General features: G+C 36.3%; 1 protein-coding gene across 2 annotated transcripts; it reads right to left on the minus strand.

Moving 5' to 3' along the window:
• Window positions 1–560: 560 nt before the first annotated feature.
• Window positions 561–10,134, minus strand: LOC112187095 (TOM1-like protein 5). 2 transcript variants are annotated; one of them, XM_024325740.2, is made up of 11 exons: window positions 9,800–10,134; window positions 9,624–9,695; window positions 7,022–7,140; window positions 6,056–6,134; window positions 5,830–5,928; window positions 5,629–5,742; window positions 4,532–4,671; window positions 4,004–4,079; window positions 2,707–2,792; window positions 1,371–1,535; window positions 561–1,175 (listed from the first exon to the last, which is right to left on the minus strand). In XM_024325740.2, exons 3-11 carry the CDS (start codon window positions 7,120–7,122, stop codon window positions 845–847), a joined length of 1,191 nt encoding a protein of 396 aa, XP_024181508.1. In that variant the 5' UTR covers window positions 7,123–7,140; window positions 9,624–9,695; window positions 9,800–10,134; the 3' UTR covers window positions 561–844. The 2 variants fall into 2 exon arrangements, with proteins under 2 accessions (XP_024181508.1, XP_024181507.1); XM_024325739.2 differs by having other exon boundaries at window positions 7,022–7,135; window positions 9,800–10,133.
• Between the last annotated feature and the right edge of the window lie 2,471 nt (window positions 10,135–12,605).

The following is a 12,605-nucleotide window of genomic DNA, read 5'->3' on the forward strand; positions in this document are numbered from 1 at the left end:
ATGCTACCGCTATGTAAGCTGGTGATTTGGTTTTTAGTTTGAATGCTAGACTGGGTGACTGTCATTTCCATAACCGACCCCTCTTAAAATGCAGTTAAGAGATAGAAGAAGGAAGGAGGTGGTGGCCTCCTCTGTTAGGGTGGGTGAAGTTGCCTTCGATGTCTACACTAATAAGGGTCGAGTGGGTGTGATAGTTCGATCGAGATGCAAATGGTTAATGCTTCAGACTTTCGGTGTCTCATCATTTTTGTGGGTATTTATACAGAGATGATGGACCGTTGGCTTCAATGGTTAGCTCTTACCAAAATACCAAAGATGGTGTGCCTGTGGTTGTAGAGTTATGTCTCGCAAGTGAAGAGTCGGTGAGAATTGTTAAGCAATATATTATGAGATGCAAACTTAATTTGTTGGAGATTGAGAACACACTTTATTTGGTCTTTTTATCAGACGATTTTAGAACTCACTTGATACCTTCACAAGAACCAGACAAAAAACAAACAAACAAAAAAAAACCAAAAACCTCGCTTGAAAGTTGAAACCATTTTTGGAGCCCTTTCCCAAATGCAAAACAGAGACATTGTGTTAAATAAATTGAATAAAATTAGCCTATTAAATTCTCTATACAACTCCTCTACCATATAAAGCCGCATCTTAAAAGCACAAAACCTGAGGTCAGGATACAAGATCACATATGAATCATGACTCTAATACAGTAGCTTCAGCATATTTCCAACTTGTCCACAACACCAATAGCACTACCAAATCTGAAGCCGGCACCATATCGACTGCTAAAAAACAACGGAACAGACTAAGCACACAAGGAGAGGACCCTTTAGTAGGACAGTCAGTCACTAAAATCCATGCTTCCACTGAGAGAGCTACTTGCATTGCGACTATGTAATGAGAGACCTCTGATGTGGCCAGCCAAAGTAGAGCTATCCACTTTGGTTTCCTGGAAGTATCTTTCCCTCTCAATGTGCTTTGCAGGTGGGGGTGGAATAGCAACAGGTGGAAGATGTCCATTTGATTCAGGCGATGGCTCCAAGCAAAGTGGTCGTATAAGTGGACGGTTGAGCCTTTCCCCAGGCCTGGATGATCCAAGCAAACCCAAGTGGGAATGCTCAGCTGACTGCTCTTCATCCTCAGGCCTCACACAAGCTTTTCCTTTCCGCAGCCTGTCAAGTTTTTCAGCCATAGACGAGTAATGTCAGATCATGGAGATTATTCCAACACTTATAATCTCCATTCAAAGGAAATTTGGCAGAGCACGCCCAGATCAAAAGGAATTTATAGGTATAATAAGTGCCCATGTAGACGAGGTGTATGATCAATTTTCCAAGAAAATTCTAATCCCATGTAGTTGAACGTACCTTCGAACAAGCTGTTCTGGCTCTTCTTCTTCCTCCTCTCCCTGTTCTTCAATAAGACGGTTCACAGTCAATGTAGAATTGCAAGAAAGCAGGGCATCATGTCTTGTAAGAACCTTCTGGAGCTTCTCATTTAATTCAATAGCTTGAGAAACTACCTTCTCATCCCTAAGAAAGTTAAACACATGGATCACTTGAAGTTGCAAGTGCTATAAGTTGTATATGCATGCACGTTTGCTTTAATATGCACATAGCATCTATACGAGTACATTGTTCCTTAACTGAAGTGATTGCATTTTCAGAGAAAACTACAGATGCCATCAGAGCCACATACTATTTTAAGTTCACATTCCAACACTCCATCCTTCAAAAGGTGAAAGGAAAGCAATTTGGAATTTCTTATCCATGCAGAGAACTTTTCCAGTGTTGTTTCAATTTCAACTTATATCACCCACTGAAATAGGAATTTCAAGTTTAGACCTTGCATAAATCTAAAATCAAATTTCTACGCGCATACTATAAACCATTGTCCATTGTTCCTACTTATAAGGTAACATAACCTAGCACTCATATACCTATATTCAACAGTGCACGTATGAATTTCAAAAGAAACCAGAAGCAAAAATACCTAATCAAATCAACCAAAAAACTTAATCACCCTGATTTTATTCAAGTAAGAATAGACCAAACTTGCACAGCTTTCACATTTCTAGTAATATTGTGTTTTCAGTTTCTTCTAATAGGTACCACCGTTTCATCTTTAACACAGTTGTACATACCTTTCTATTTTTTATTTTTCAAACATGTGCATGCGCACGCACACACACACACACACACACGGATATGTCTGCCACCGAAACTAATTATTTGAATACACAAAAATTAAAATGGTGCTAAAGCCTCTGGAAAATGGTACTTAAATTTAAACTGTTCAAGGCCCAGGACCTCCTCCCTATTCTAGGAGCATACCCCATTTGAATACCACATAACCCATGTCTAGGTTCTTCTACTCTGCTTGACTGAAAGGCAGCTGTAGTTTAAGGTCTATGTACTCGCTAGTAGTTTCACATTTATGTATCATATTAAGAACTTTATCGACATCAATAAAGGTTCTTCCTTCTCAGTTTCCATAACTATATGCTCTTGTTATCCCCAATTTTTTATACAAATATTGATGACATCTTGATTTGATTGAGACCTATATTTCTATCACACCCCTTGAAGATTTTAACACATCATCAACAACATTTAGTTATCAGAGTGCAGTATGCTCAACAATATTATGCAGCCAATAAAAGGAGGCAAGGTAATACACTTCAGAGGACAATCAAAGCCTTACCGAGAAGTCATTACAAGATGCATAACTTTTTGCTTTTGGAAAGAACATTGCTCCACAAGATCAAGTGTGAATTCGTCTTTTGCCCCCTAAAGAAACATATCTAAGAGTCAAAACTCAAAAAGGCACTATAATATAAAATTAAGACAACTTAAACAAAATTTGTTAACCAAAGGTCATACAATGTAATTATTCTTAATCAACTCAATGCGTATTACTTAATACATGCAAACGCATATATGTCCCTATCAGATCATATTCATTTTGAATATATATCCCTACTCCCTACATCTACTAGAAGCTTCTTCTGTCAGACTTGAATATCCAAATCCATGCCTCATGTGCACAGTGCAGACATATGATGGCCATAACTGGCCTGTAGCCTCCCCACATTGATACTGCATTAAGGAGATTAGAGATATGGGTACACAAGAAGGGACTTCAGCAACAACTTTTGGAGGAGGCCTTGGGTACTAGTACTATAAATGGTATCAGTGACAACCTAGCCCCGTGTCTATAACTCTGTGGCTCAAGGGCCATGGTTATGATGACGACACCATGCTGATGAAAGAAATGCCCTATGCTACGAGATAAAGTGGATCCATAGGCATGTTAAGTATCCTGTGATTTGGTTCACAATCATAGGTCTCTGTTCATCGGTATAAGTGTCGTATACCTTGGCAAGGAGGCCAAGCTCTAAAGCGGAGATTGTGTACCCGTAAGTACCATATCAGTAATGCAATGCATCAAGGAGATCCATGATACTTAAGAATGCCTAGGAATCCAAAATCAAATTGAACTACCACTTTTGGAGCTTCATCTTGTACAATCATAAAAATTGTTGAAATGTATGGGAAAAAGATATTAGTTACACAAAATGAGAAGGAAATAATAATATAGCAGCAGCTTAAGGTTGGCAACCTTATTTACACATGGGAAAGAATGAGCTGCAAAGAATATAATCAGCCAGTTAGCCAAAAGTTGGGACGCACATGCTGCTCACTCTTATTTGTGTATGTAGAAATTGGTTTTATATTTCTTTCTTAAGCTAAAATGAGTATGAGAAACAGAAGAAATCTGAAATCCCTATTAAAAGAAACTATCCATCATCAAGCACCAAAAGAGAATTATGAGTCACATTTCTGACTTCTGCTTGTCAGTCTCAAATCCCAAAGGAAGAAAGACACCCTACACAGATCTAAACTTTACCTTAGTAGTTACAATTAGAAAGATGTCAACTTGTCAATAGCATAGTGAAAGATATCACTTTTATTCATTTTTCCAAAGTTCATTATCATACCTCTGGATGCTGACTATCAACTGCATCAAGGACCTCTTTCAAAACCTCCAGTGCATTACCAGCCTTCTGAATAATACTGCATGAAACAGGCATAGAATAGTAAAAACGATCTTTAGTAGACAGAAGTACAACAAGAACAACAAAAAAATATGCCAATAAAACAATGATGAACTCAATATGTAACTCTCCAACCCCACAAAGAAGAGAGAAAAACACAGAACATGTGATATCGGCTATGTAATTAACCAATCACTTTTTAACGAATAATTAGAAACATAAAAAGAATAAATAGATTTTGTATGGAGAGCGACTAAATCTCTACAAGAAATTGGGAAATTTTTGTGGGATTTCCTAGTAACACTTCATATTTGCATTTCTTCTTCTTGGTGGATTTATGTGAATCCATGGAGGAGAGCATGCAAAAGATGTTTGTGTATCTATATTTACTGTAAGGGACACACAAGCATGCATCATAATATGGTTTCTACTATAAGCAAAAGATTACATTAAAAGTTGAACTGAAAGTACCTAGATTCAGGAACAACATGTGGCTCCACTCGTGGAGCAATCCCGTTATCCCTGTTAGGTAAATTATTCTTAGCTGGTTCTGGTACTTGGCTATTTGAAGGGACCGGAGGAGGCCTTTGAGGGAACTGTATTCCAGCACTCTAAAAATAAATGATTCAGAAGGAGTTATACAATCCACTAACCTGAAAGTATTAAGAATCTTACAACACAAGATAGTCATTTTCTTGATATCTGTTGACTACCATTGAAAAGAAACTATCAAAGTAAGAGGCTGCAAAATATGTTCTTTAGCAGATGGTCCAGCAGATGTTTCAATTATATACCAACTTTCTATAGACGCCGCTATCACTTACCAAGACATTACTTATTTCAAAACAATCATCTTCAGTCATAAAGGAAGTCAAAATAGCATCCAGTACAAAAATAAATAAGGATAAAATCATATCGTTTGTAAGTTGCATGAAACATTCTTAACATTAGTGTATTCACTGCTTCGAACTTCTAGAAAAATAAAAAGTAAGGGACTGCATAAGATCAGCATAATATTGAGCAGCATACTAGTGTTCCAGAATTAGTGTTTTAACATGAATATTGATGCAGCACAATAACTTACATAATTGAAACATAGTTGTATATTTATACTCCACCAAACCAATAAAAATACTATCATTCCTACCCATCAACCAAATGAGTGTCCCTTTATCATATAGTAGATCATTAAGTTCAACAATTTGTCTGGTTGATTGTCCTTATTGGGAAACAAATTCTACATCTTCATAATTTCAAATATCACTGTTCATGTGGAGGGACAGTAATCATAAGCACTCATAATTTCAAATGCTAGGCATCACTAAGATCATTAAACTACTAATTCTATCAATCATAAGCACTCTAAATGCTGGGTAACATTGAATTTGCAGAACAAACATCTGAGATCTCTATTATCTCTGCACCTCCAAATTCACATGATATACTTCATAAAACCAATTCTTCTCCCCACATGGAATGAACCTAAATCAGTCACCATATGCTATAATTCCAGCGAAAATTTCTCATTAAGTGAGAGCCTTAGTGTTATATTGGTAGTTTGTACCTACCACCAAGTCGTAATAAGCAGTATAATACTGAGGGAACTTTCCAGAAGCACCGCCAAGGGATGTCTGTGTCGCATCTAGCAGTAGAAAGATGCGCTCCCTCACTGGTAAGTCTGACTGTAACCACCACAAAATCCAAGTAAATGAATTATTTTTGTAATTAGCTTAGTTTCAGTTATTATCTACATGAGTACAAGTTCACACCTTTTTCTTGACTATCTTCACTAGACTAGGAAGAATCCCAACTTCGATCACTTGCTTATGAATATGTTCTCCAATGTTGTTCATCAACATCTCCAGCAACTACAAAGCCAAAAGAAATGGATGGAATTATATCAAACCACATAAAAGAAGAATTACTATAAGTAATACACACAAGCTTCCGAGTTATGTGAATAAAATATTACTAAGGAATCAGGCTCTTACTAACCATAACTGCATAAAGTTGAGAATTTGCATTTTTACTCCCCAGACGTTTCTTGATAGCTTTAATGACATCTCTAGCTTGTCTACACCAGAACCAAAAGAATGCATATGCAAGATATAAGTGAGAATAACAAAAAAATTGAATAAAGGTCTATTTAGCTTAGATTACTCATAAATCATGAGCTCAGTTATGCTTTAAATATCATAACTCATAACATAATCAGGCCATGAGAAAGCAAGGGGTGTCAACAGACAAGTAACATCTTAAAAACGCAATTTCAAGACAGAGAGTTTGAACCAACAGATCAGATACCAATGGCAATATGGCATGACCAAAGAAGTTGCCTTGAAGAGTGCAAATACTAACAAATTTCTCAATTTGATCAAAGAATTTATATATTAACAAGGACACCATTTCAAGAAAAGCATGGAATTAGTTGAGGCAGATCATGAATGCGGTAACTTCTATCCCTTTTGTATGAAACAACCACATTCAAGAGTGAAATACACAGCTACCATTTTAAGAAAATCGCAACAAAATGAACAACCATTCGCTCCTAAACTAATATACCCCAACTCCTAACACAATTTTGCTACACTTAACTGTAATCAACTTCACATATCTCCACTGTCTCTATCTGTAAAATGGCCTATCATGTGCTAACCAGTTGCTAATAATATCATGTCAAACATGTAAAAGTGAAACCTTTAATGGTAGATAGGTGAAATGGCAATAGTTCAGTTGACCTTATACTAAAGTTGTGACAATGTTCAATACCTCTTCCCAAGCAATGGGTACAAAAAGATTGCATAAGTTTGACTCAATAGCAAAACCCTAGGACAAGAGACCAATAAAAGAAGCATAATCCACAGTACACACACAATGCTAAACTTTTTATAAATATATATATATATATATATATATATATATTTATAGAGAGAGAGAGAGAGAGATGTTTAACGAACATACCTATTATCATGAGCAACTAATTCACAGATTTGAATATTCTTGGTCCAATCCATTTCACTCAGTTTCTCACTCGTTGCAGAATTGACAAGCTCAGCAGCCATCTTTTGGTTAACTCTGAACTTCAACAATTGATCAAAAAGTAAGAATATGAACTTAAAAAGAGACGTACCGATCATATACAAGCTCATATACATCCACGGTGGTTGATCTTACTAGCAAAGTAAAGCTACAAGGATAGTTTATTTTGCTGCACTTATACCCTTTATGGTTTTCTAAAGTTTCAGTTTTAACATAATTTTAGTAAACAATACTATTCATCATACAATTTACACATAAATTCATCATTTCAGAATGCAGAGAAATTTTAAGTTCAGGCAGAAAATTCTCTAGGTATCAATTCAACAGTGGTTTTCATGAGCATGTGTTCAAAGCCTTCACCCCAAACGCATAGGTGTAAAGGCAGCAAGTTTGCCCAACAAGGTAGTGTTATACTTGTCACAGCTTTGAGTTACGATTTCAGTCTCATTATCTTAAGGTGCAAAAAGGTCATTTAGCTGTGTCACATATCTTAAGGTGTAAAAAGGTCATTAAGCTGTGTCACAGAATCTTTTGGAGATAGCCATGCACCTTATTATATTCAATTCTTCTTTCCAAATCACCCATAACAAGCAATGAGGAAAACCAACAAAGGGTGTATGCATCACAAAATAAATTGCATGGTTAGCCTTGAAAATAAGGCAAACCAAGGAGATCCTATACTTGCCCATAAGTTAACATCAACTTTTCATCCATTCTCCAATTAAATTAACTAATGTCTCAAAGAAATCAGAACAAACGAACTAGTTCATTGTGGAAAATAAATTCAAAATCAATCAGTCAGGTATTCCAATCAAATTATCAAAACAATCGAGTTAATAACAACTTAGATGAACAATGAGTTGGTCTAGTTACGTGCCACTAAAAACCCAGAGGTCAAGACTTCAGATTCAAGTAAAGGACAACAAAGAGGGGGTGAGATGCAGAAGAGGGATAGCTAAGCCCATTGAAGCCTATATATGTATATCAATGAGAAAGCAAAATAGCTCCAGCATATCAAGCAACTTGAGAATATTGAACCCTTTTTGCATAATGCAGCACGGTAATGTCATTTGAATGACAAAAGATATAATTCTTTTTGAAAGACTCTTTCTCCCGTGGATGAGTATTTCCCTAACTTCTGAAATATTTTCGTAGGACAATGAGCAAATATTGCTTAGGATGGCTTTTTGGCAGAAACCATTCTCTCTACCTTCTGTAGATTTTATTCAGCTTGTCCCATTTGTTGTATCATGCTTTTTAATAATAAAGCTGTTTCTTTCAAAGATCAAAAATAACAATAACTTAATAAAAATAAAAAATTTGAAGCAAACCTGTTTCAGAATTTCAACTTAAGCTGAGTTCAAGCTTTAAGAAAAATCAATTAAGAAAAACAATGAACAAATTTCACCAGCAAAATATCCCAAGTAAACCTAATGAAATTTGATCTGCAGTCTCTTGTTTTCAATTCAGTAATAGAGTTTATAAGAATTAATGAAGAGTTTGCAGAGCTATTTACTCTCTTCTATATTGTATTTTGTTTAGGAGTGCTCATAGACCTACTGTAATAAACGAACATAAGAGTTTGGTAATATGTTTAAGAAAGGGATGGAATGAAGAAGTTCAACTTGGCCAAAAAAAAAGAGAATAGTTTCCCACAAGAGAGCAAGGAATTTGAGTTTCTCCCTCAATTAGGGAAAATTCTGTACTTGAATTTTGTCTTATGCTGGTAATGTGCATATGATCAAGCTACGTGATTTACAGCCTCCACTTAATTACCTTTCCATATGACCCGAAAACCAATTGTAAACACCTAATTAAAAATCACACAGCAATGTGGTTTATATAATTATCTTTCATTCTAAGAATAACCCAAGAGAATTGACTGTTACTTATAAGAAACATGATCTCATTAATAATGTAATCAAGTGCAATCAAGTGTTGAAGAGGACAAGACATCCATTGAAAACTGTGACATTCAAACAGCTAAACACAGGTATTACAGACAATAAAATCCTTCCTTTTCATTCCACCCAACTGTCCAAAGCACGGAACACCTCAAATATTTAGATGTGAACTATAAAATGGCTTTGGATTGTGCTAACCAGAGAATGAGCACAAGAAAATATAAGGGGATCCTATATTTCAAGCCACAAAAATTCTTTTTTTGATTTGATCTTTATTAGCTTAAAAACGAAAATCAGAGTTTAGATAGTGTAATAGCATCTAATATGTTGATGTATGGGTATATATAATTTTGAAAGATCGAGGCTTTGGTATCTCTGTTAGGTTGAAGGAGCCATCTTTAGTATCCTCATCAACCCAAAGCACTCTCTGATACTATACAAAGGCCAAATCCTGGTGAAGAACATATAAGAATAAGCAACTATGCACACATTAAACCTTCATAAAACAGTTGGGTGTGACAGATAATTGAAAATATAGTACACATATATCTATATCAATATGTATTATATAATATGTCTAAAGTTCATACACAAAGGGATGTGAATTATAGAGAACCGACCTGAGAAAGATGATTGGAATGTTAGCAGCAGCAGCGGCTTCACAATTGACAACACCTCAAATACTACCTAATCTGCATACAATAATAAATCCAATTGATGAAATGAAAACAGAAAGCTAAAACCTTGAGATTGATTGATTCAATTAAAGAACAAAGAGATGAGCTTTGTGATGTACCAGACAACAAGACCAAGGCAAGGTTAAACCCAAAAAGCTTGAGCATTTCTGAGTACAAAAGCACCAAGAAGAAGAAGAAGGAGAAGAAGATCAAAAAGGGGAGATTTTACTGATTTGGAAGTAATAATATATATATAGTTTTGTGCTCTGCTTTTAGTTATATTACAGAAAAGTGAAAACAAAAAATGGGTTTATTATTGTTAATTAAAAATTAATAGGAAATCTAAGTGGAATAGACTAAGACTGGACTGGGTTGGGAAGACAGAGAGGTTTGGGGTGGAAATGAGGAATCTTGTCTGGTGATTAAGGCTTGGGATTAAGATTAGTTAATTGAGATTAGAGAGAGAGAGAGAGGGAGAGGAATCCAAAAGACTTGTGCAGAGACCGAAAGAGAGGCACCGCACGGGGCCCACCGAGCTGTCAAACTAAAGCTACTGTCGACCTCCTCTTCTTGTTTCTGCCTCCTTTTACAAAAGTCAGGGGTTTCATTAACGTCACCGCAGTTTCACTCCAGCGTGGACTATGGGGGTGTTGTTCTTCCCCACACCACAAGATTTTGAGGTTTATGAGAGGTTTCCGAGGGTTCATAAACCGCAAATTTTGTTGCCGCAAATTTTGTTGCTGGTTGAAGTAAAGAGAGTATAGGAGAATTGGTGAGCAATCACATTAAATGCGCGAAAAAAGAATATTTTAACACTTGAAAATGGAGACTTACGTGGAAATTAAGACTCGATTACGAGTAGATGGATGGTATCTTATGATGCTAAAACAGAAAACTACACATTGGAGTTCTAATTTCTGGAAAATGCGCTCAAGTATTATGGAGTTATGGTGTATTAGAAGTCGATGGGGATCTATTATTGGTGATTTGCTTCAACCGGATAACCCCTGTTCGAGTTCTTGTTGTTGCCTGTTGTGTTGGCGTGAGTCATACTTACCTTATTTATGTAGATACCCTGTAATATTATGTGATCTGTAATATCTGTAGTATTATTTGATTTACTACTTGCCTTAGGAATGGTACTTGTTTTATTAGGCACAATTGTAATTTGTATATAATTCATTCTTGTAAGGTGAATTAAATATAGAATTATTCAGCCAAAATTGTCTCTAGTTTTTTCGTTATATTTTGACTTGGTATCAGAGCAAATATCCAATCCTGGACTCTGACTCATTGTTCTTTGATCCTTGACCCTTGTTCTTTGTGCTTGGATTTGTTCCTTATCCTTAGATCCTTTCACCACCGTTGCCTTCTTATATTTCTAAGTACTTTGTTGTTTGTCCTTCCGCTGCGTATTCAGCATGACTAAAGATCAAGACGTTTCGATCATGATCAAGCAAGATGGAGATGGTGAGACGTCTTATGGTTCCAACCAAATTTCTTTCTCCATTAAAGATGATTCAACTGGAAGTTATGGAGGTGTCAAGCTCAATGGCTCTAATTACCGAACCTGGAAGAAGATGATGGAGGCTCACCTTTGTGGAATTGATAAGGTGGGCTATGTTGATGGTTCAATTACTGAACCACCAATTGCATCCAACAATTATTCAAAATGGAAGACTGCAAATGGCTTGGTAACCTCTATTCTTTATAAATCCATGATTGAAGATGTTTCACAGATGATTATGGGATGTAATACAACTGAAGAAACTTGGGAAAGCCTTAATGTGTGTTTGGATGAGGGAAAAAGTGATGAAATTTAATTAAAAGTGAGGATTTCATAATTCCTAAAATTCAATTCCCTCGTTTGGCATTATCAGATTGGAAATTTTAAATTTCTCTGTGGAAAAAAATGAAGGAATTCATTATTTAAATTCCTCACTTCAATTTCCACCATAATAAGTGTCATTTATGAATTCATTTGCAGTATTTAATTTTCATTTCCAAAACAAGGTTTTTTTTATTTCATTATTTTATTTATTTTAAACTTTCTTAATTCATCACACATTTCAAATCCTAAATAGATACAACCAAACAATAGAAATTGCAATTAATGAAATTTTAGATTGACGGAATTAAAAATTTCATCATTTATTTTTTGAGTAAAGGGGTTTGAAACCCAGTCAGGCTGGGGGGACTCATCCCCACGCCCATATTATTATTATTTAAATTTTGCCGCATCGGGGGGGACGTAATACCTATACCCCGAGCATGCATAGTTGCGTTACAATTGTCTTCATAAAGGACATCCTGTAAAAAATCAGGAGCCTCCGCTAAAGAGAGATCCACAACACGATCAAAGCTAGCAAAATGTGCCAACCTATGGGCCACATTGTTTGCTTCACGAAAGATATGACGTATTCTAATAAAATCAAAAGCTTGCATAAACTCTCTACAATCGTCTAGAATACGACTTACCTCAGAATTGTCCTCCCCTTGATTGTTAAGAGCCTCAACAAGGGTGGAACAATCACTTTCAAACTCAACCTGTCGCCAACCCTGGCGAATAGCCAACAGCAAGCCCACTCTGCAGGCCTCTGCTTCACTATGGTAAGCTGAGCATAGATTAGAGATGGATCGGGACCATGCTCCCTTGAACCTGCCCCGCTCATCACGGGCCACCACCCCAACACCACCAGCCTCAGTATTACCCCGGAATGCCCCATCCACATTGATCTTTAGTCGGCCTCGAGGAGGGTAGACCCATTTTGTCGTCATCCTCCTATTGACCCTTCCCACTGCTCTACGAGGATGGAACCGCTGATACTCATTATACTATATATAAAAGCTGGGTTTGTGGTTACTGTTACTAAGCCGTTTTGGTATCGGCTCCAGTCGAGCCGGACGGTGGAAATCACGTTTTCG

This window comes from Rosa chinensis, chromosome 2 (genome assembly GCF_002994745.2).
Source record: "Rosa chinensis cultivar Old Blush chromosome 2, RchiOBHm-V2, whole genome shotgun sequence".
Classification (NCBI taxonomy): Eukaryota; Viridiplantae; Streptophyta; class Magnoliopsida; order Rosales; family Rosaceae; genus Rosa; species Rosa chinensis.

Bases quoted from the DNA above. Each gene is read 5' to 3' on its own strand.
- LOC112187095 (XM_024325740.2), bottom strand. From the start codon at position 7,122: ATGGCTGCTGAGCTTGTCAATTCTGCAACGAGTGAGAAACTGAGTGAA. The intron at 5,929-6,055 runs GTTAGTAAGAGC...TTGGCTTTGTAG, and splicing joins CTCAACTTTATGCAGTTATG to TTGCTGGAGATGTTGATGAA. The intron at 5,743-5,829 runs GTGTGAACTTGT...TGGTGGTTACAG, and splicing joins TGAAGATAGTCAAGAAAAAG to TCAGACTTACCAGTGAGGGA.